Source organism: Melanostigma gelatinosum (assembly GCF_949748355.1).
Source record: "Melanostigma gelatinosum genome assembly, chromosome: 8".
Classification (NCBI taxonomy): Eukaryota; Metazoa; Chordata; class Actinopteri; order Perciformes; family Zoarcidae; genus Melanostigma; species Melanostigma gelatinosum.
The window spans coordinates 18,766,581-18,789,275 of NC_136641.1; the positions used below are offsets into that span (position 1 = coordinate 18,766,581).

At 42.5% G+C, this 22,695-nt stretch overlaps 1 protein-coding gene across 1 annotated transcript; it reads right to left on the reverse strand.

Annotated features, from left to right (window-relative positions):
- Positions 1-1,617: 1,617 nt before the first annotated feature.
- On the reverse strand, positions 1,618-13,029 carry ccm2l (CCM2 like scaffold protein). Its single transcript, XM_079272843.1, has 11 exons — positions 12,870-13,029; positions 10,115-10,282; positions 9,896-9,979; positions 9,045-9,228; positions 6,913-7,583; positions 5,865-5,994; positions 5,021-5,084; positions 4,432-4,588; positions 3,727-3,865; positions 2,411-2,558; positions 1,618-1,907 (listed from the first exon to the last, which is right to left on the reverse strand). The coding sequence occupies exons 1-11, from the start codon at positions 12,897-12,899 to the stop codon at positions 1,775-1,777; spliced, it is 1,908 nt and encodes a 635-aa protein (XP_079128969.1). The 5' UTR covers positions 12,900-13,029; the 3' UTR covers positions 1,618-1,774.
- Between the last annotated feature and the right edge of the window lie 9,666 nt (positions 13,030-22,695).

The following is a 22,695-nucleotide window of genomic DNA, read 5'->3' on the forward strand; positions in this document are numbered from 1 at the left end:
AAGCTACAGTAAATGACCTCAGAGTTGATCTCCTATCTCCTGTTCTGATAACAGAACCGAACATTTTCTCATCGTATTTCTTGGTATCATTTTGACTGATATGAATTCTGATGACTTTAACCTTTTAGAAGCAGTTCAAGATGTATCTACAATATAGCCTTCAATTAGCCAAGCTTCCAACAGAGAAGAAAGCGTTTCATTATTTTCCGTGCGCCTCTCTCTCTCTCTACCTCCCTCTATCTCTTTTCTCATCACACCCAGTACTCTCTGTGCATGTATGCTATTTAAATAACTGTGTTTTTACCGTTATTATTTATTTGTTCCATCAATCCTGTTACATTTACAGAATTGTTTTCACTGCTGCTGTTTTATAAAGTTACTCTGTTCATGATAAATTAATTGAAAAGTAAATGCACACAGCATGAGTCTATTAGTACATCATGAGAGTGAGGAGACTAACGTGACTCGGGTGAAGCCCATGGTGGTACTGACTCTGCCACTCTGATGTTCAGTGAGTCTGGCAGAGGAGAGGACCCGGGGGCACAGAGAAGCAGTGCACCATGGGAAGGTCATGATGTTGCTGCCAGGATAACGGGTCAATGCAGAGTTGAGAGCATAGACTGTATGGTTGGGAGAGAGAGAGAGAGCGAGAGAGAGAGAGAGAGAGAGAGAGAGAAGGGGGGTTCTCATCATATTAATAACAACACATTCATAAAAATAATCTGAGCATGCACTTTCTTTGATTTTTTTATATCAAAACAGTAGCATTTACTAGCAATATGGTACATCTATCTATATATTTATCCATTTATCATTCATCTGTTTAAAAAAAAAAATAAACCTATAATTTCTGACTAATAACTGTTTAGCTCACCAGTGGGAATGGAAATCAGCTCTTTCATCCTCAGTTGCCACCATGTGGTCACTGTTAGGTATTGCAGCCCCTACAGAAAACACCGTTATACTGGAAAGCAGCTTCGTGAATTATTTAGATGCCTTGATGTTATGCAAATTGAGTAACAGAGACTCGATTAAAAATGGATTCAGGAGCTCTTCATGGTGATATATATATTTAGATTGTATTTTCTGATTCCTTTTACAAATTTGTTAAAGGTAAGAAATGAAACACAGTGAGTTACATTCTCACTCTTTATAAAACACTGTTGAACCTCCACTAACTGTGGAAACTCAAGCACAGTAATTACCTGGTAATAACTGTATGTTTTTTATTTTTACATCTTTTATAGTTACGAGATATTTAAATTGAAATTTCATTTATTTCTGATAATTATGTCCGACACTAGTCGACATATACTCTAATCACGATCTTTGGATTGTGAAGCCTCGACAACAAAACTGTACTGCCCCTTCTGAAAATGTCATTTTTCACATTTAGATATCATTGATCTCTCTCTTAAATTACAGCCAAAGGAAGAAAATTCAGTTTCATTCAGGTACATTTCAATACGAATGAAATACCGATGCAGGAGAATACACGATCTGTAGTTTTCATTTTCATTTTAGCAGCAGTTATTTATTATAAGTTTCATCATAGTATACATTTTGCTGTCCATTTACTGTGTGATGCATTCAAAACTGCATTTGTCAACATTAAAAAGGCTGCCTCTGTCAGATTATTTATATTTACGGTTTATTGTGGAGAGAAAATGAACTGTGGACAAGCTGCTCTTGCTCAGGTGCACCGTGGCAGATTCAAAGTTCAAACTGAATTCAACAAGGAATCAATCGCTCTCTGTTTTCCTTCATCCCTGCATCAGAGGTAGTAGTCTTCCTCCTCGATGTCTCCGTGTGTGTCCTGGAAGCCAAGCGCCTGGATGTCGTGGGTGATGTCAGTAATGCGTCGGTTGAATTCTTGAGATCCTGAGGCCAGAGAGCAGTTATCATACCTGCTGGGGGGTAAAAAACAGATGATGTAAATGATAACGCATCTCTCTGACTTCCTGCTTACTCAAATCATCGTCAGTTTAGAATGAACTTGCTTTTCCAAAAATAAATAAAAGGTATTTTTTTGTGTTTGCTAAAGGTCGAAACTGGCGTGGTCTTGCATCAAAGTAAGATAATGCATGACCAAATGCTACACTGTAAAAAAGGGTTTCGCGTATAGAGGTAAGTTAGGGTATACCCTAACTTTACAATAACCTTATTCCCCAAATATGTACACCAAAAGCTTTTCGCAAACACAATTATGTCACGAAGAATAGGGCCATCATCTCTCATAGGCTCACAGGAGATTGGTGCTCAACAAAATGCACCATATCAACAAGAGATGATGGAATGTGAGACAGCAGTGTGGTATTCAGAAGCAACCTCACAGACCAGTCACAAGCAGGTTTCAAACCAAGCCTTCAGACGATCACAAATCACAACCTACACCTCCTGACCTACATACCCTCTCATGGCCGTAGCTGATGTGTTGCTCATGCTGCGTTTGATGCGTCCAAAGCTGTCGGTTAAAATACCACCCTCACGGATCCCGATACTCTCCAGGAAACTCTCAAACACCCCGACGTCCTTGTCTGGGATGAAAGGACGCATGCCTGGGAAACAAAGGAAACAAAGATAACGAGTCTGGTGTTTATGGATTAAAATGACTTTTGCTGTTCAGCATTGTGTTTGGGTTGTGTCCTCTCTAGCACTATGAGAGACAGCAACGAATGTGTAGGGCTTAATATTTATTAAAAGAAAGATAGAAACTGAAATCATTTCAACATTACTTTTATTGTTAAATAATGTTACCTGAAGGTTCAAAACATGACTTCTTTCTAATGAATTTTGCATAAAAAAAGGAATAATTGCGTGATGTTCAATCTGGGGATATCTGTAGTCTATTCAATCATAATCACAAACAATTACAATAATATTGACAACTATAAAACAATCCCCTTTGCTTGAGAGTTTTATGAATTTTCAAGTTTGAAGGAGAGTTTTGTCAATGTGTTAAAGGTTCACTTGGAAACTTTACATAAAATAACGTTTTTTCATACTCTCAGACTGTCACTATCCTGTCAATATTACATGAGATGCCGAATATTCCTTGTAACCGGTATGCTTGGTTAGTAATTAAGATGTCTCATTCACCAGTTTAGTTGACTGTGATTCTATTTAAAAGTGATTTATTATAACTAAGATATCTATATAACATAAGGGAAGACAATGAAGTGAACCTGGATGAACTCATGGGGTTAAAAATGTCTCAGATCACAAGGTAGCCACACTCTAAACTAAAGCATACCCTGCTTTATGGTCTATTTTGCTCTATATGGGACCATAATTATCTAAATAAAGATTATTCAGATTTTAAACTTGGATACTTGAAACTAGTGATTGAGACCATAAACTCCTACTAACAATGTTTACTGAAGTAAAAAATGTAATTTAGAATTTAGAAGTAGGGTCCTTTTCTCATTGACTTCCATACAATCTGACTTAATATTGCAACCAGAGGAGTTGCCCCCTGCTGGCCATTAGAAAGAATGCAAGTTTAAGGCACTCCAGGCTTCACATTTCAGACCTGGAAGTTGCCGCCTGCCCTTTCCTGTGCAACACTACCATAATAACAATAGGAATAGTAAGTTGTGGTTTGCTGCAAAGTTTCAGTCAGTTAATGAGCTATGTGGCGTGTGTGTGCATGTCTCTCTCTCTCTCTGTCTCTCTCTCCCTCTCTCCCTCTCTCCCTCCCTCCCTGTCAGTCGCTATGTGCCTTACCCATCAGCAGGAACTTGCGGTTGTCTCCATACAGTTCCAGGAGCTCGTAGCAGAAGTGGTCGATGTTTGATGCCAGTCTATATTCTCTCAGCAACACCGCAAAGTGCTGCAACTCCACCGGACTCAGCTTGTTACGCAGCTACACATGCACACAAAGAGACACTCTGAAGAGCATACAAACACACAAACAATATTTTTTCTTTGTTTCTATTTTCCAACTTCAGCTCAGCCGTGACCTAGCCTACTATTCTGGCTAGGTCATGGCTGAGTAGTTCAGTTAAAACTGTTTCACAGACCCTCTTTCATTATCGGTAACATTTGTTAGCTTGTGAGCTAAGACTAATTAGTTGCATAAAGTAATTGCTTGGCAGCTAACATTAACTCATTCACTTGCCAACAAACTATGACGATTATGAATCAAGACGCTTCTATGAGAATACAATTTATATATGACAATTAATAAATGTATAGTTGAACAATAGGCATTCTATTAGAAATATCAATGGAATATATTCCTGTTTTAGACTGCAGACAGACAGCAAGAACCGCTGTTCCTTTTGTTACTGTCCCTGTGTATTTGGAGTAAAGTTGTATTGCTCTTGCTATTACAGTAGCCGAGCTCATATTTAGCATTCAATATATCTTGAGGCTTCTGTTGGCAGCACACTCTTCTTCTCTAGGCGACACACGCACACACATACTCACAGTGATCATGTACTCCTGCATCAGCAGCAGGGCTGGGTTACTGTCTCCTCCCTCACTGGCTGAAGCGAGACTGCGATGCGAGTCCTGCAGCGAGAGAGATGAACTCTCACTGTACGTTTCACTGTAGTACAGCTCAAAAGCATCCTGGGAGCCTTCACTGAGAGAGCGAGAGAGAGAGAGTGACAAACTATATTATCGCACCATGGCCAGGTTATCATTATCAACAAACATTGACGGAGTAATTGATAAATTCATTTTAATAGAAGTCACAGTCTCTGAATGATCAATCATACAGTTTGCTGGGCTTTCATTGTTAAGTTACGCATACATTCTTTCAATTCACAATAAAAAGAATTGCAAATAGACCCTCTGCTTTATCTAAAATGCATTCCGTGTCTGGACAACAGTACCAAAACCCATAACTACAGTAGAGCGGTTGGTAATACGTTTATTGAATGTGGTAAAGATTTTCAAGGCTGTAAGAAAAGAAGTGTCTAAATATTTAGGATATTTTGTGAATTGATAACACAATATATTTATCTGGAGGCCGTAACATTTACAGAATCAGTTCGGACAGAATGTTACTCACTATGAGCTGCAGCAGCTAAACTCTGGATCATAACCGTAGGACATGTCAGTCAGACAGCTGTCACCTGCACAGAGACAGAGCGTTAAGTGTGAACTTTACCATCAACACCCTCTAAGGAATAAGAGACCCACAGCTGGCTGTGTTCGAAATTGCATAGCATACTGTTCATACTTAGTATGACGTCAAGTTTAGAAAGTAATGCTGTCACACTGCACAGTATGTGTATGATGTGTTTGCAAAAAATGCCCGGATGTATGATACCTGAGCAAGAGCATGAGACGTAAGCTTACTGAACATACTCGACTGCCCCACAATGCACTGCGTCTGTGTTCCTGGAGACCGTCTGTCAGTTGTGTGAGATTTTAAGGCAGGCTTAAAGCTGTTTTAATGTCACTTTATTACGTTTTAAAATATTTTTCCGATGAGAAAGTAACTGTTTAGATTTACAATGTGTTGTCAGTTTATCCAAAATAAAGGCAGGATACATACATACAAATTGAGTTTGTACGATACATTAATACGCAATTTCGAACACGGACGCCTTGTTAGCATCCATGTAGAGGCTGCAGTATTCACTAAAACTAAATGCAAAGACATACTGATGATGTACTGCAGCTTTTCTAAGCGTTACCAGTAGGCGAATGAAGCTAGAGTTCAAAGTTGTGATTAAACTGCAGTTTTTCTGAAGCATTGACAAGTGGTGTATCCTGACCTGCTGCCGTGTGTAGTTGCAGGTCAGGATACGAACCAGAAATAGGTAGTATGAGATGAGATGTGTGTGCTATACTCTGCCACTATTTTTCCTCTGCTCTACTTTTGACATATAAGCCCATGTGTCACTCACTTCTCTCCAGCCAATAGCGGTCCGGCATGGAGTGGTGAAACCCTGCTCTGTCGACACACTCGATGGTCTGATGGCCGTAAATGATCTGGAACATCTGACAGATCAGAGAACAGTACTCCTCTGCAGCATCCTGCACAGACACACACATGAACAAACAAAGAGGCTGTCATCACACTGAGTTGGTTGTCATTGTACAACAGGGTTGCACAACGGAATTTAAATTGTAGTCCCAATTTGCTACATAGGAAAGAAAGAAAAAACAACAACTACATTATATATGGACGGTGTAAGATGAATGAAGGAGTCTCAAAGTCAGAGGAAAGAAGCTGTTTTGAATCTGACGGGTCACAGTAATATAAAGCCAAGCCAGTAGTCCGTTGTTGTGATTGAAAACAATTGGAGACAATAACACACACACACACACACACACGCACGCACGCACGCACGCACGCACGCACGCACGCACGCGCGCACACACACACACACACACACACACACACACAAACAAACAAACAAACAGTTTTTAGTCTCTAGCAGCACAGATCCAGGGAGAGTGATTTTGGTTGATCCAACATTAGAGTCCAGATTGAGCCTAGTTTAGCATAACTGGAAACAAGGGGCAACAGCTCGCCTACACCAAAGCACCACTAAAGTTCACTAACTAGTCTACTTGTTTCTTGTTTGTTTAATCTGTGCACGAGCAGGAAATCAAAACGTTTTCCCCCCTTGCTTTCAGACTTTATGCTAAGCTACGCTAAATGCCTCCCGGGTCCAGCTCGACACTTAACACAAACACAAGAGTGGTATCGATGTTCTCATGTGAATGAGCATATTTGCAAAAATCTCCAACTATTCCTAAAAAAACTGATATTTTTTGGGAAAGAAAATGAAACTGTTTAGATCTTAGTCCCTTCTCCGTCCTCCTGAAAATTCAAAATATGCTGTGCTTTAAAAAAAATAAAAGAAATGTGATTGGTCATGGACCTGAATTTCAGGCAACATTTTGCTTTACTTTGAAAAGTAACTTTCAGCAGATCAGGTGACCCACCCTGTTCTCCACAGCCAGGATGACCAGGTTGCAGTAGGCGTCAGGGCAGGGCGTCGGCTCCAGTGGATTGTGGTTTCTCCTCTCCCAGCTGCCGTAGCTCTTCCCCCGTTCCCAGCTTCCAGTGCAGGCTTGCCGCCGCTCCCAGCTCCCCCCGCCACCGCTGCCACCACCTCCTCCCCTCCTTTCCCAACTTCCAGCTCCTCCACCACCTCCTCCCCTCCTCTCCCAGCTCCCTCCACCACCACTACCTACCCCCAACCCCCAGCTCCCGCTCATTGGCCTCGCTCTGCGGTTCTCCCAGCTCCCACCTGTTTTGCGTGTTTGCTGCCTCCTCTCCCAGCTCCCTCCCACTCTCTTCCTCTCTAAACTTCCTCCTCCTCCTCTCTCTCCCCCACCTCCTCCTCCCCCTCTCTCTCCCCCACCTCCTCCTCCCCCTCTCTCTCCCCCACCTCCTCCTCCCCCTCTCTCCACGTTCTGGTTTTTGTCGTGGTTACTCCTGGACAGCGACGTCCTCCAGTCGACTCCACAGATGGTGTGCCGTCGCTCCATCGTGCCCCCAGCCGGACGAGGGTCGGTGTTGCTGCTCATGGTTTGACGTCGGCCATCCACGCTTGTTGGCTTTTTCCTGTCCAAGCTGTCGTCCCCAGCAACCACTGTATCCACGTTCAGACCTGTGGGATGAGGTTTAAAAATGTGTACGCTCTCGTTCTCATAGAAGAAGAGATGATCCATACTACCAAATTTCACTCACACTAAACCAAAAACGCATACACAAAAAGAAAACAAGTAAAAGACATTGATTATCTGTTCGCAAAACCGCCCCTGAAGGCCCCGATTGGTACCTTTTCAGAAGTCCAAGAGAAAATATTAAGGAATGGATTAAACTGTGTGTCTGTCTGCAAACGTTTGCCTGTCCGGCCAATGAGCTTACTACAACAGCAGTAAACCAGCTTTACTTCCAAAGGCAAGGTGGCATTACATTACATTACATGACAGTCATTTTTAGCAGACGCTTTTATCCAAAGAGACTTATAATTCAGATTCTATCACATTTCTAGACCGTAGGCACAACTACGGGAGCAATTTTGGGGTTAAGTGTCTTGCTCAAGGACACATCGACATGCGACTAGCAGAGCCAAAGCCGGGGATCGAACCGCCGACCCTCTGATTGAAAGACGGCCCACGTAGCCACAGTCGCCCCAGTGGCATGTTACTAGCGAACATCATTTTGCGGGGTTACAGGTTTTGTTTGGAAAATACCTGCTTAGAGCCGACACATTTCTACATCTACTGCTCTGAAATCGAATTCAACTTAATTTAATACTTTTTTACTCTGCATGGTCTTAGTCTTATAGTTGCATTCTTTCTAATGGCCACAAGAGGCAACTCCTCAGATTATAAAAAGAAGTCTGATTGTAAATAAGTCAGTGAGAAAATGACTCTACTTCTCACTGTATTTATTACCTCAGTAAACAGTGTAAACATGAGTTGACTGTCTCAGTCGTGAGTTTCAAATCTTTTTCAACACGATGTTCATTGAGTAAATGATGGTCCCATTTAGAGTAATATGGAGAATGAAGCAACGTTGTGATTGACAGGTCGCTGCCACGGTCCGTTTCGGTAGTTGCTGTGTTTTCGTCTTAGAAGTTTAACCCTTTCACAGTGTGTTTTCTGCTTCATGAAAGTTAATTGGAACATTTTTGGTCGACTGAAAATGTCTTATTCAGCGTTCGATTGTACTTAGCTCAACCCTCTCGTCTCACTTCTTGTTGCAAGCAGAATCCAACGGCTAAAAACCAAGATGGTATCGACCAAAATGCCGAACTCGAGGCTTAAAAACGGCAAAACCAATGGGTGACGATACGTTGGCTGCGTCCACTTCTTTTCTACAGTTTATGGCACTGTATAACCATATCCATATATATATACCATGAAGTACAAATACACGAACCATTACAGCCCTATACTCTAAACTTTAGTGACAAACATCATCAAAATTGTGATGTGAGGAGCTTATCTTCCATTCTAAATACTTTTTTGTCAACTGAGAAGTGGAGGCATCATTAAAAACACACTAATTGCTTGTTGTCCTTCAGTAAATGACAATGTCTTGTCATCAGGTGTGTCCTCACCTGTCTTGAGGACCAGCAGGTGCAGTGCGTCGTCTCTCAGGTAGGAGGCAGCAGCGATCTCATGTGTGGGAATCCTCACCAGCAGCTTCTCGTTGTCTCTCCACGTCAGCAGCAGACAGCGAGCGGACAGACTCAGAATACAGTCCTGATCCACGCTGGTCTTCAACGGCAGCACCTTCAGCTGCTACTGACCAACGCACAGGGAGATGTGATGATAGATGATGGATCACTGAGTCAGACATCGTTGCAGCCGTGATAGATGTAACACTGGGAAAATTGGCATTGCCTCATTTAATGAGATTTAATGATTTTTGATCAGTGCTGAAATGATTAATACATGCAACTATTTATTAACCTTGGCCGTCAATCACTGCTTATTGATTACTAATAACTAATAATGATTTAAATAACCAGGCCCCTAGTAATAAGACAGACCTAACATCGGAGCCCATGCTCCCTCTTAGACCAGTTGATTTGCCTCCCGAGCTTTTCCAGAGCCCGATTGGCACCCAAACTCTGGAACGATTTACCATCTAAATCTATCACCACTTTTACATCACTTCTTAAAACACTCTTCTTTTAAAAGCTTTGATTGCTGTGTGAATTTTATTTCATTGCAATTTTTAAAAATCTAAAATGTATTATTATTGTCATTATTATTAATATTATTATTATAACCCTGGCTTGGATTATTTATACATCAGTGATTCATTGTCGATAATATATTGATTACTAAGCCTGGCTTTTTTTTAGCCATAGATGTACATCATTATCGACAGAAATGCTTCATTATAGCTATGTTATTGATAACTAAGCAGTGATTACCTATAGATAGGTTATTGATTACTTACCCTGGCTGTGTCCAATAGTTGAAGCAGCTCGTCTCGGCTGGAGGGGTTCAGTGAAACCGACACCCAGGTCAGGTGACCAAGGAACTAAAGGGAGAGGTGAAAGGTCAAGCAACTGTTGCTGTATATGTATATATATATATACTATATATTGAATACGACAACAGTTGATATATATATATATATGCATTTTGTTGTACTGTAGTGTATTTCAGGTTCTACCTTGACCTCCTTCTCTACATAGTCGAAGATGAGTCTCTCAGGGTGGATGAGGTAGTCCGGGGGATAGAGAGGGACAGTGTGCAGCGGGCGTCGGTAAACGCTGCCTCGATCCACCGGCCTGCGACCAGCTTTTGACCAGACAAGCCGCTTAATTGGTGAGACAAAACTCTGAAAGGAGAGAGATGCATATAGGCATTGGGACAGAGAAGATAAGAGAAGAAGACATTCAGCATCATAATTTCAGCAACATTTTCTCTGCATGTTCATGGCCCCGTGGTAATGAAGACAAGCTTTTCTGCTGACCTTTCCTTTAGAGCCACCATCAAGCCAAATGTTGCACACAGTAATCCCTTATCTCAACATTGTCGTCATAAACATTTTGAGTACATTCCTGGTCCCCAGGGGCAAGACATTCTCACTCCCAACTCGTTAAAAACCAACACTTGATCAGTTAACCAGCTTTCAGAGCAGCCGTCATTGAAATCTGTTTGTAAAAGGGCAGACAGTTTCAGAGAATGATTGGCAGGTGATTGGATTAATCATCTGTCAATCTGTCAAAAAAACTAATTTTTCATCGAGGAAAGCCTTCAGTGCCAATGTGTGCTCTTCTTTCAATGGAGGAATTATCTCCATGGCTGATATAACTGATGCTATAGCAGCATACGCTAACGTCTTCAGGAGCCGCCATTGGTCGGCGCTCTAGCTTACTGAACACAAAAGCATTATTTTGTGATTGTGTAAGGTAATTCAAACATATGATGCTCTGGGCATATGGTACTCCTATAGTGTCAGTGTCGGACGTGTCAGGAAGAGCGTGTCAGATCCGTTAATTTCCTGCCTAGTGTCTTTTCAAAATAAACTTCCAACGTACGTTTACTGAGTTTTTTGTTTTTACTTTGGCAAGAAGCTACTTTAGGTTAGGTTTAGGCAAAAAAATGTACTTGGTTCGGTTTAGGTAAAGATAAGTGTTTGGATTACAATAAATACATTTGTCACATAACATAAGTCAACAAAGCTAAAATAGGTCAACGTTGACTTGGTTTCACGTGGGACACAAACAGCAGTGTCCTGTGTGACAGTCTTGTGTTTGTTTGAGCATCCAAACACCCCGCCCAGTCGCTCTTTATTCTAAGTCCGTTACTCAGACCTGATGCTAAAGGGTGCCACGGTGCGTCACTATCAGACGCCGAGGGGCACTGACCAAGCACCGGCATTTCACGAGTCGGGAGTGAGAACTGGATGTAACCGATTTATTTTAATGACCATGACCGTCTCTCTATATACCCGCAGGGGAAACTTTAAGCTCGACAACTGTCTCTAAAAATGACTAAATCGGGAGTATGCTGTACGCAATTATGGATATAATTATCTCAGCAGTCTCTATAGTCACTAGGTTTTGGTTTTGAATCTGAACTAGAATATCATAGAAGACAGTTCATTTGTGTGGACATACATGCCTCTGTGTATTTGTGTGTACATGTGTGTTAATGCAGTACATCCCCTTGGCTGTTCCAGCAGTGATTGACAAGTAAGCAGTAATCTTTGACAGCTCCCTGCTGAGACTCACTGTCAACAAAGCTTCCACTGTTAGACACCCACTGACACACGCACACATTGATATACTGGTGCTGGAAGGCGTCAGGTGAATGACCGTGACACACACACACACACACACACGCACGCGCACACACACACACACTGAATAGAGAGAGGAAATTAGCTTTTTAGAATGAAAAACCTGTCTTGTCTTTATGAATTACAAGGACGGTTTCTGCATATCAGACTGTCTGATGAACATCTCTGCAATCAGCTGGATTTCATTGTAAGACAGACGAGTGTCATAATGAGTTTTGTTCTTCCGCTTGTTCCAGTTTTTTTTTTTGAGGAGACATAAAGAGGAAAATAATTGGATTTTTGTAATGAATGTGCTTAATAAAACTAAAGTGCTGCAGAGCAAATTAATTCTGAGGTTTGCGCTTTTTTTCCTTCTTCTGATGCATTTTTCTTTTAAAAATATTTGTCTTTTCGCATGCTGTTTTATTTAGAGTTTTAGAAAATAGGAGGCCAGGCATCTAGAAGATTCTTCTCATTTACTGCTTTTAAAGAGTTGAATCAATCAATTCAATTCAATCGTGGAGAAGTTTATCCTGTTGTTCTCAGGAAATGCAGCTGCTGAGCTAATGGCTAACAGGCTTGCAGGTTGGGGACATATTCAGTCACACTCTGTAGTGTGCTGTTGTTTACTCCTTTACCATACTATCCTCATTGCATTCAACAAAGTATTAATGAAGCATGGAAAAACAGCTTGCCAGTTAGTTAACTCCTGAGTTCGACCACTAATAGGACTATACATTGAAACAGTTTATTTAAGTATTTTACACCATCGACTCCTGCCTCACACCATTCCTCTTCTGTGCAGCAGCTCTAGTAACAGCTAATAAGTTACAACAGGTGCCACCAGTCTGAACTCACTGAAACAGTTTGCTCTTGGTCAACAGCGTAAATCTGGCTTTCAGAGTTTACTGAACTGCAAAAGATTCACACTGATTTACTTCACCCCTGCAAGTGAATTCACTAAATTGATTTCCTCACAATTAATGTCGTTTTAAATGCTGGTGTGACCAGGCATACACTTGTGTTCGTTTGAAACTAAGGATTGCTTGAAAGAGCAGCATTTTTCAAAGGCTCAACAATGACACTAAAAAGGATTTGCTGTCTGGCACTCAGAGCAGAGCGAAAGTGACTGCAGGCCTACCTTCTTGGATTTCTTGGGTTCATAGTCCATTGCGATTCAGCCCCCCCCAGTACTGGTCCTGTTCTGGGTCAGCTGAGTCCTGGTTCTGGTCACGCTCCAACTGAATGTATTTTTTTTTTTCAGTTTGTCTTTTGTTGTCTTTGTATCTGTCTCCCAGATATTTTTTTACATCGTTCCTACTGTTTCAACGTCTCTCTCTGTTGAAGTTATTTTTGCTTCTATCTCGGCTGCTTCATTCTAGTTCTTTCTTGTTTCTACACTGATTGTTCTTTTGGGGCCATACAGACACACACAAGAACAGGAAGCAGAGGAAGCCCACTTCCTGTCCGAGAGGAAACTCCACCAGAGACTGATAAGGCCCATTGTCTCTGCACTCCCCCCCCCCCCCCCACCCCACACACACACACACACAATTAAGGGATTTTCTCTTATTTAAGTTTCCTTTCATTGAAAACCTTGGAACATTATGTTTGGAGGTGCGAACAACTATGAGCTACTGTACTTGCTAACAGAGAGTTGTGGAGCTCGTCAATAATCAGCACCTATCATTCATTTTGTTTATGATAAACTATGAAAACATAACCGGGATTGTAAAATACCTGCATTTTCTTTTCTTCACCCCTTTACATTTTCAACTACATTGACACTGTTCACAATGCAACATCATGTGATGATGTTTACTGCAAACCTATTGACAGAGACTGACACTGTGGGATTTTTTTAAAATCTGAACCTAAGATCTCCGTCACGCTAACCAAGGAACATTGTACAAAAGTGACCCTTCAGCTGCCCAAAGGGAAGAGTAACCCATGCTCTTATTATGACACTTCTCGACTGACGTCTAGTTCAACTGCCTCAGCAGAAAACTGCAACAATTCATTTTATTAACAAAAACTATATGTAGATCCAGTTTTAACTTCTCTCCATTATTCTTGATGTACACCACATTTCATTGGTGTTCTTTTACGTCCCTCGCCCATTTCCAGTAAAATAATTGTTGGCATTGTACGTTTGTGCAAACCACAGGATACAGTGAATGTTTGACGTTCTGAACCAAAGAGACATTTCATGAATACGTCACATATCGGCCTTGTATCACACTTGCAGAAACACACAATGACACGCGGTTAACGCCGTGAAATGATTGGTTAGGTTTAGGGAAGAGAAATACTTGGTTGAAGTGAGAAAAAAGGTGATGTTTGTGTTAGAATGATAACAAAACAATGTAGCGTAAATAAATAACAACTGCCCCTACCGGACTTTCTAAACTAACATTCTTAAAGTTCACATAACTTTCTTAACACAAGCATAAAGTGAACATAAACAGTGGTCTCCTTGGTCAAAGACTCGTGTTTGTTTGACTCATGCACCATACTAACCGCACATCGATTTTCTTGCTTGTTATTCTTCTTACTACACCATGTAACTTTAAATAGTGAGAGCTGCAGGGATGACAAATGCCCTGGATCCCTCGAAGACAATTTGATGGGACTTTTCAATTGAATTTTGGAATATTACAGAAAATGAGCTTTATATTAAATACTTCCACATTTTGTTCAGCAAGATCATCTTCACAAACGACCCCTTTTATGATTTTTGCTTTACAATTCATGAGTGAGATATTTACTGAAGTATTTTATGTTGTAGAACAGCACTTTTAAGTTTGGCTGCAAGTTTGCTCCTGTCTTTAGTGTTGATCGCATTTGAAGTGATGATGTAATTTCCAGTTTCGAGAAATGATCATTTAAAGGGACAGCAAACCTATTGACAGCAAACCTATTGACTATATATGCTTCCTATCAGTAATTGGATCCTACATGAACACACATTTTCAGAATCCCAAAAGTTGCACACATGTCACTGCACCAACCAGAGTTTAGCAACATTGGAATCAAAATATGAATGCAAATCAAATCAAAAAGACAGTTGTGAGGTTGTTTGCTAATGTTGCTAGGACTGTTGCTAGGACTTGTTAGAGTCTTCAGGTGCAATGAGCAGGTTGGGCCACAGAGTGGCAGAGCTGTGACATCTGAAGGGAGGAGGAGGGGGAGGAGAGGAAGGAAGGAAAGACATATTTCTTCTCAGCAGGATACTGATGGAGGCAGTAGAGATGACATCAAACCTGTGACCTTTCACACACACACACACACACACACACACACACACACACACACACACACACACACACACACACACAAACACACACAAACACACACACACACACAGGGCTACGGTATATTAGTGTAAATTTAAGCATGCGGCTACACACTCGCACACACATATAGTATGCCCACACATAGTCATGCAAAATAAATGCACGTACACATAAACTCACCTGCTCTTGATGTTCTCTCTCTCTTTGACACACACACAAAAACACACAATAATTCATGCTTGTATGAAGTTCAAAGTACGTCAGATCTTGATGTGTTTTGGTGCTGCATCAACTCTATCGCTCCAAAAATGTGTGTGTCTTTGCAAGTGTGTGTGAGAGTGTGTATTGGGTGTATTATGTGTGAATTTATGCATGTACATCTGTGTGTGTGTGTGCATCAGTGGTATCAAAGAAGCAGAATCCTTAAAACACCTCAAAATCACACGAGGTCTGAGGAGAAAAAAATACAAGGAGGAAAATAAGAATCAAGGAGAAGACGAAGGTGGAAGAGGAAGAGGAGGGAAGGAGAAAAGATGGAGAGAGGGATGGAAGAAAACGAGGACAATGTAGCTTAAAGACGAGGAAGAAACGTTGAAAGTAGAGGAGGGTTGAGTGGAAGGGCAGATAAAGAACAAAGAAGCGGAACAAAGAGGCTGACCAGTGAGGAAGGAAGGCGAGGATGAAGATGAAGACAAGTAAAAGAGGGATTGAGACTGGAGAGAAGGCAAGGGTTTCAGTTTCTGCTTGTTACATGCATACAGTCATACAGTCTCTTCCAATATAGGTTTACTTCATTTTTAGGTTTATTCACAAAACAAACCTACTTGTTTAGCTTTAAAATCGCTGCCTCAGTTAAAATAAGTATGTTTGTTACGTACTTAACGAATGCCATGTAAGTTTTGTAACAAAAGTAAGGTAAAATAAGTCAACGTTGACTTGGTGTTACATGGACACTAACAGCGGTCTCCTGGGTGAAAGTCTGTGTCGAAGGTGATCCACACAGACCTCCTCTGTTAAGTGGACTTTCTCGCTCTTTATACTACTTCAGTTACTCTGACCGCCGATTAATGAAGCGTATGGGTTTACATTGGAGTCAGCTGAAAGCCCGGTGCGTCTCAAAGGACTCAAAGAGTGCCTTGGTGCGTCGGTATCAGACACCGAGCGGCGCTGACCAAGTGAGTGAGAACGGGGTTGATTGAACTTGAGAAAAAAGGGAAAAAAGGAAGGAGTGCTTGGAGGCAAGGAGTGCAAATGAAAAACAAAAGGTCAAATAAGGGGAGGAATACTCAGCCCATGAGTTCCTCCTGCTGCGAAGTAAAAGAAAACAGAGAAGAAGAAACAGAGTGAAAACAGACAAACGAAAATGAAAGCAAAGGGAGAAAGTCTTGAAGAGAAAAGGGAGGAGGGATTGTTGTTTGGTTGCTGGATCTCCAGAGATGCCTGCCAAATAAACAACTCCTCAGGATGGAGGTGATGTGAGAAAGAGATCAAAGAATGTTGGTTTGAGGGAGAGATTTTGTGTTGTCGCCTCGAGAGGAAGGAAAGAGGAGATTCAAGAAGAAACAAGAGAAACAGGGCGGGAAGATTCAGCGGAAAGCGTTGGTGGAGCTCCAGCTTCGGTTTCAGCTCCGCCTCACTCCGGTATCGCTCCTCAGTACAGTACAAACAGAAGAACCAGGGCCAGTAAGAAACAGACATATAGAATGAGTTAGATTCTGTCTCAGTGGCGGACATAAGTTACAGGTTTTGTAGAACTTGTTGGATGTATTCAGTAAAAACTAAATTCAGCAGCAGTGTTTAATGAAATACAGAGCTTTTGAGGCTCATGGGTACTGTAGTATTTAGAGACATTTGATAAAAAAAACGAATGTTCTCGATGAACTGTTCGCAAAAACTAGAAAATTGTGATTTGTTCCAGAAAGTGCATTGGCTTAGTTTGAAAACAAATCTGAGATCTGCTGTTCTAAACTTGTGTCCTTGAAATATGGGTACATTGTATAATACCAACGTATAACAGCAGATACAATTTAAAATAAACATAGTTACTACCTACTGATTGGTTCGTTTTTCTTTTGTGTGCTTCTTATCGTCATTATGTTGGTGCAGTTTTTTTTATTCCTTTTTAATATTTAGTTGTTTCTCCTTATGTTGAGGGGAGGTCTGTTGTATAAGCCTGTTTCTTCTTGACCTCTCCCGTCACATTTCTTACTTTGTCATTATCTGGTTTTCATGAAGCCTCATTTGTGTGCAAATAATATATATTATAAACGCTGACCTTTTTTTATCAACATAATCAGAAAATGTTAAATTGGCAAGTCACAAAATGTTCATACTGCAAATCTGCAACATGATATCCGGTCGTAGAACTGAAAACATAATTGAACTATTTTATGGTTATGCTTTGGCACTTTCTTTCCCTAACACCTAGCATGTGGTTAGGATTAGGGAAATATTGTGGTCTTGATGAAATACTGAAAATGTGAATAGTGACTTTTTTTTACTTAATTCACATTTAACCAACAACACAATCTTTTGGTTGTCTCAATCTAACATGCAGGACTCAGGATGCAAACCTCAGTCTGTGCTTTGTACGTCATTGAATGTAAAAATGCAATCAGCTAATTAAGCCCTTACATATAAGTGAAGTAAAACGCTCAATAAAGCTTCCCAAATAAGTTAAGTAAAGTTAAGTACAAGTACCTTAAACATTGCAATTTAGTACAATATATGACCTCATATTTATTTTCCATACGCTGTAACAGAAAACACAGACAGCAGTGTATTTCGCCGGCTGTTCAGCCATGTTTACTACAGTATTATTCCCATCTACAGTTATCAGCACATCATGTTGAGCTCTTTTTTTAACAGCGTCACAGATATTTTCACCACTGGTTTATTTTTCTGCTCATTCACTCAGAGGATGTTGAAGCAGCATTATCAAAAGAAGTTAGAGCACATCCTGACATACGTACTGTACATACAATACATACATACGCACCAAAGCACACACACTCATACATGTCCTAGTATAGCGCCACTCTGATATATACAGATATATAGAATGAGTAAAAAAAAAAGGAAAATCTATTTTCAGTTTTTACATCTTAATATAAGAGTCATACCAAAGACATGGCCACTGAGTGAGTAAACAATAGATACTGTTGGGGTCTGATAAATGGCTTCAACATGTGCTGTGGACAAAGACAATCAGGCCTTCACTGTTTCAAGCACAGGTCTCATCCTGACTTGTAGTTTGAGGAGAGCAAAGGGATTTCACACTCAGGTGTGAATTCCCCCCCCCCCCCAAATAAAGGAGCGTGTTTGGGTTATCAGCATTTAAGAAACTGAATTCTTGACATCAATAGAATTATTGATGTATGTAACAATTATTAATGATTATTAATATAAACGGGGCACCACCCTGCGAACAGGGACCAATAACCAAACGATAAAACTAAGTCTCATAATTAGTAGTCACTCATAATGTCAATAGTCTGCGTATGACTATACATTCAGTGACAGTGAAGGTTTTTAAGTTCGAGCACCGGCTACTACATACAGTCTTATCAAATACATATGCACAAGTAATCACAGACGACTGCTCCTGAAAGTATAACAGAGTTTATTGAATCAAAATAATAAATGATCAAATCAATTAATATTGCAACCAACAAACGTTATCATACAATTTTATATGCCTAAACTAAAGAATGAATAAAGTGGATGAGGGTGTATGTCTGTGTGTGTATGTGTATGTGTGTGTGGGTCTGTGGGTGAACAGGAAGGAGTCTTACAGCTACTCGAAAGACTACAAAGATGGCGGCGTCGAGTGACGCTGGCCAAAGGGGAGGGGCCTTAAGAACTACAGCTAAAAACTACAAAGATGGCGGAGTCGAGGGACCCGGACAAAATGGCAGAATGGGGCTGCTGTATGTAATTCACGTGTGCCTGGGCAGCACGTGATGTGAGGCGCTCGTTTGAACGAGGTTCCCCAGGAGTAGAACTAGGAGCTATGTGTATGTGCGTGTTTCGTGAAAGGAGGAACGAGAAAAAAGGTGGGGGCTCATGGATCAGACTTCTGCGTGCTGTCCGCGTTGTAGTGATAATGGGGGTGTCTGGCGTATCGTACATAACGTGCCGTTGTCGGTAGAACTGCCAGCAGTTATGTACAATAGCCGAGATTCCACACTTCACTCACAGAGCTGATTTAATGAGCAGAGAATACTACACGAAGGGTAGTAAAACCAATGAAAAGAAATCAAATAAATCCAAGCAAACAGTCATAGTTGATACACAAATACAGCGGAGCTTCTCTGCTCCGTAATGATTGCGTAATACCTCAATATCACGCGACAGTCTTAAACACACAAAAACACGGGAATATCAACATGTACATGAATGGCCTGAATTAAACTTAAGTTAATTTAAGCTAAGCTATGCCCAAATGCCAAGAATCTTACTTGTAGATGCTTCGTTGCAACGTTGAAGGGTTCGTGAGCAAAGTTGTCCTTTTTCTTCGAGAGGAAGGGGGGGGGTGCTTCTCAGCGCGGCGTTGAGCTGGCGCTGTTTCGGTCTGTCGTGGCGTGGCTCGGCTGGAGCAAACGCAGACGTGATCTGTCCTCGCGGCAGGGAGGGTGATCTAATTTCGGCTGACGGCGTGGTCCGTGCGTCTTACCGGGAATCGTCGGTGAAGGAGGGAGGCGTTGTCGTCTTTCCTTCGCCGGAATGTGTGCACCAAAAGAAAAAGAAACAAAAAGCGCTGAACTGATCGCTGAAGCAGATTCGTTATCGCGGGCTGTTTCATCCAGCGAAACGGCTTGTCAGGGTTTGAGTAGGGTTGAAGGGCCGTTGCTTCCTCGTGGCCTCGTCGTGCTGGAGGGGGGGGGAGGAGAGGCCGATGTGTCTTCATGCGTCCAGGACGAAGGTCCGGGCGAAGAGAGCGGTTGTGTGCCTCCTAACTCAACCGAGGTCGAAGGGGGAAAGCTGGATTCTCTGTGGCCTGGACAGGGGGGGGGTCCGGGCGAGGAGAGCGGTGTGTGCCTCCTGTTACCCCCGGAGGGAGAGTTGGAAAAAGCTATGAGGTGGGGGCAGCAGAGAGTTTTATAGAACAGTGGCCGAACCACAGGGGTCCTCGGGTCTCTTGGCTCTCGGCCAATGAGATTGCCGCGGTTACCATGGTTATTTGGGGGGGGGGGGGAATTCACACCTGAGTGTGAAATCCCTTTGCTCTCCTCAAACTACAAGTCAGGATGAGACCTGTGCTTGAAACAGTGAAGGCCTGATTGTCTTTGTCCACAGCACATGTTGAAGCCATTTATCAGACCCCAACATCCCCCCTTTGTTCTGAAGAGCGAGATGTTGGCTTCGGTCTTTAGAGCAAACCAAGGGCTGGCATGTGCATCCATGTGGTGGGGAAACCTGAAGAGGTGAGACAGTCCAAGTGTTCCTGAGACCAAAAGCAGTGGTTAAAACAGGCAGTGTTCATTGTTCATAGAGTTCAAGGTTCATAGTGTTCAAGTTCAGAGTTCATTGGCATCTGGGCAGATGACTAAGGTGGCATCTGGGCAGATGACTTTAACTACTTCTACCTACATCTACTATCATACACAATTCAAATCATAGGTGAGCAAAACATTATTCCCAAATAATTCAATCGCTATTATGATGTTGTGATAATCTAGCATTGTGGCACAGTGTCAAAGAAAGTAACAACCCAAATAAACAAAACAAAAGAGAGAGAAGGAAAGAATAGAAAGACAAGAAGCAGGTGAGGGGCAAACAGTGGTTACTGGTTCAACTCCTAGACAGGACTGGAGTCCGTCGGCGGAGCAGTCGTAGGTTGGCTACGTGGTGTTATGAATAGGAGGGAATCCAGTTTGTCTGTCGCTTCTGGATCTATTAGTACATGATATGTGCGTCTATCTCTCTCTAATCGGTAGATTTAGAGCGAGTCCTGTGTCTAAGTTTTAGAATCTATCGATATTGGAGTTGCGTTGCCAAGACTATAGGCCAGAGGTACCTGTGAGGGTTGCATAACAGTAGTGGTAGCAGATTTACAGATTTCATTAGCACAGCTAGTGTGACTAGCTAGGCTGGTCTCTCGCTGCTCCAGCTGTTGACAGCTGAGCCTTCTCGGATGAGGTCCTGGGTTAAATCTGACTGCTACGGCAGAGGTTATGTCTTCTTTGGTTACTTCTGGTAGAGTCTATAAAGCATGCAAAGGGTTCTCTATGAGAGTGGAGCATCAGTTTACAGTCGCAATGAACGTCAGGTCATGCAACTGTTCTGGTTGAAGTTGGCTGTGTTAGCGGTTAGTGCATGTCTACAGGGTGAGTTGGAGCATGCAGTTAAACGTCAGTAGTCAATAGTAAGCTGCCATTCTGCCGGTTGGTTTCGGCACTGGCGAGATTAGAGTGTACTTCCTGTGAAGTACATCTCTCTAAGTTTCTGTTGTCAGAGAGCCCACCCCCCTCGCGCTGTTTGAGTGGCGAGGGCAGATATCCCACGTTACCGTCAGCACTCAGGGAAAGGTCGCGAACAGTTTCACTCTGGAGTGTGTCATGGCGGGCTGGTGATATCTCCCTCCCCCCACCCTCCTAATTAGAGATGGAGACAGGTCCGGCGCACAGGTCAAGTTCAGTTACCTACGGCACTGGCGACTTGACAGGCCCGGCCGATGACTCGGCTGAAAGAAGGCGGTGGCTTCGTGGAACAAGCTGGAGGTGGCTCATGCTGAGAGAGCAGGAGAAGAAGGCTTAGTTGACGAAAGATTTTACGAGCTAGGGTGCTCGAAAGGGCCTCTAAGGTTGTGGCACCCTAGAGGTGTATGCGAAAAGGTGGGGAACACATGAGGCTCGTTTCTGACCCGGAGTCGGGTAGAGCAAGAGTGTTATGACCCCCCAGTAGGACTGAAGAATATGTATAGATTTATACATAACGGGCATTGCCTTTGCGAACAAGGTCGCCCAAGAAGGTTGAAGAACGAGGTGCGAGAATGGGAGTGGTCGTTTCCGGAAGTGTGCTGAGTTCTCTTCCCCCCCCCTACCACGTCGACTTGGCAGCAGGGGGAAAGGTCACTTGGCTTAGTCCGGTGGGCTGCGAGTCAGCGTTACCTGAGGTGTTGCCCTTGAGGGCGTCTTTCACCCCCCTGGTTCCGTTGGTCTTTCGACCGCCAGGGTCGTCTGTTCCTCGGGGGTGACCAGGGCTCGCTAGGCCAAGTCCTCTCGTCGTCTTCCGACGCTAGGTCGGAGTCGCTCGACTGTTGGATGCCTAAGACTATGGCGGTGTCTTCGTACCGATTTGGCGGCCGTCCGCGTGTCTCCCATGCAAGTTGCGCGTATTTCCTAATCTCTGGCATGGTGAGGTTACTCGTTCTGCAGTTCATAGTAACATCGTATCTCACGTTGTCGTGGAGATTGTGCAAGAATAGCGACTTGAAGGCATGGTCTTCTTCTAGACCTGGGGCGTTACGTCCTTGGAAGTACGCAGATCTCAAGCGCCTGAAGTAGTCTCTCGGAGACTCTAGCCTTTCCTGGGAAATGGCAAAGGCGCCGAGGGTGGCAGAAGCTGGGTTGGTGTACAGGGAGTACTCCTCCCTAAGGGCGTGACAAAGGGGTGAATAGCGGTCGCGGATGCTCGGCTGGAGCGTTTCCACGAAAGCGTGGACGCTTC

What these genes read in the sequence shown, in the direction of transcription:
- ccm2l (XM_079272843.1), bottom strand. Translation starts at nt 12,899, where the DNA reads ATGGACTATGAACCCAAGAAATCCAAGAAG. An exon ending in ATGTAGAGAAGGAGGTCAAG is followed by an intron (nt 9,980 to 10,114) that starts GTAGAACCTGAA and finishes CTCTCCCTTTAG; the next exon opens with TTCCTTGGTCACCTGACCTG. An exon ending in CCGCTATTGGCTGGAGAGAA is followed by an intron (nt 5,085 to 5,864) that starts GTGAGTGACACA and finishes GTCTCTGTGCAG; the next exon opens with GTGACAGCTGTCTGACTGAC.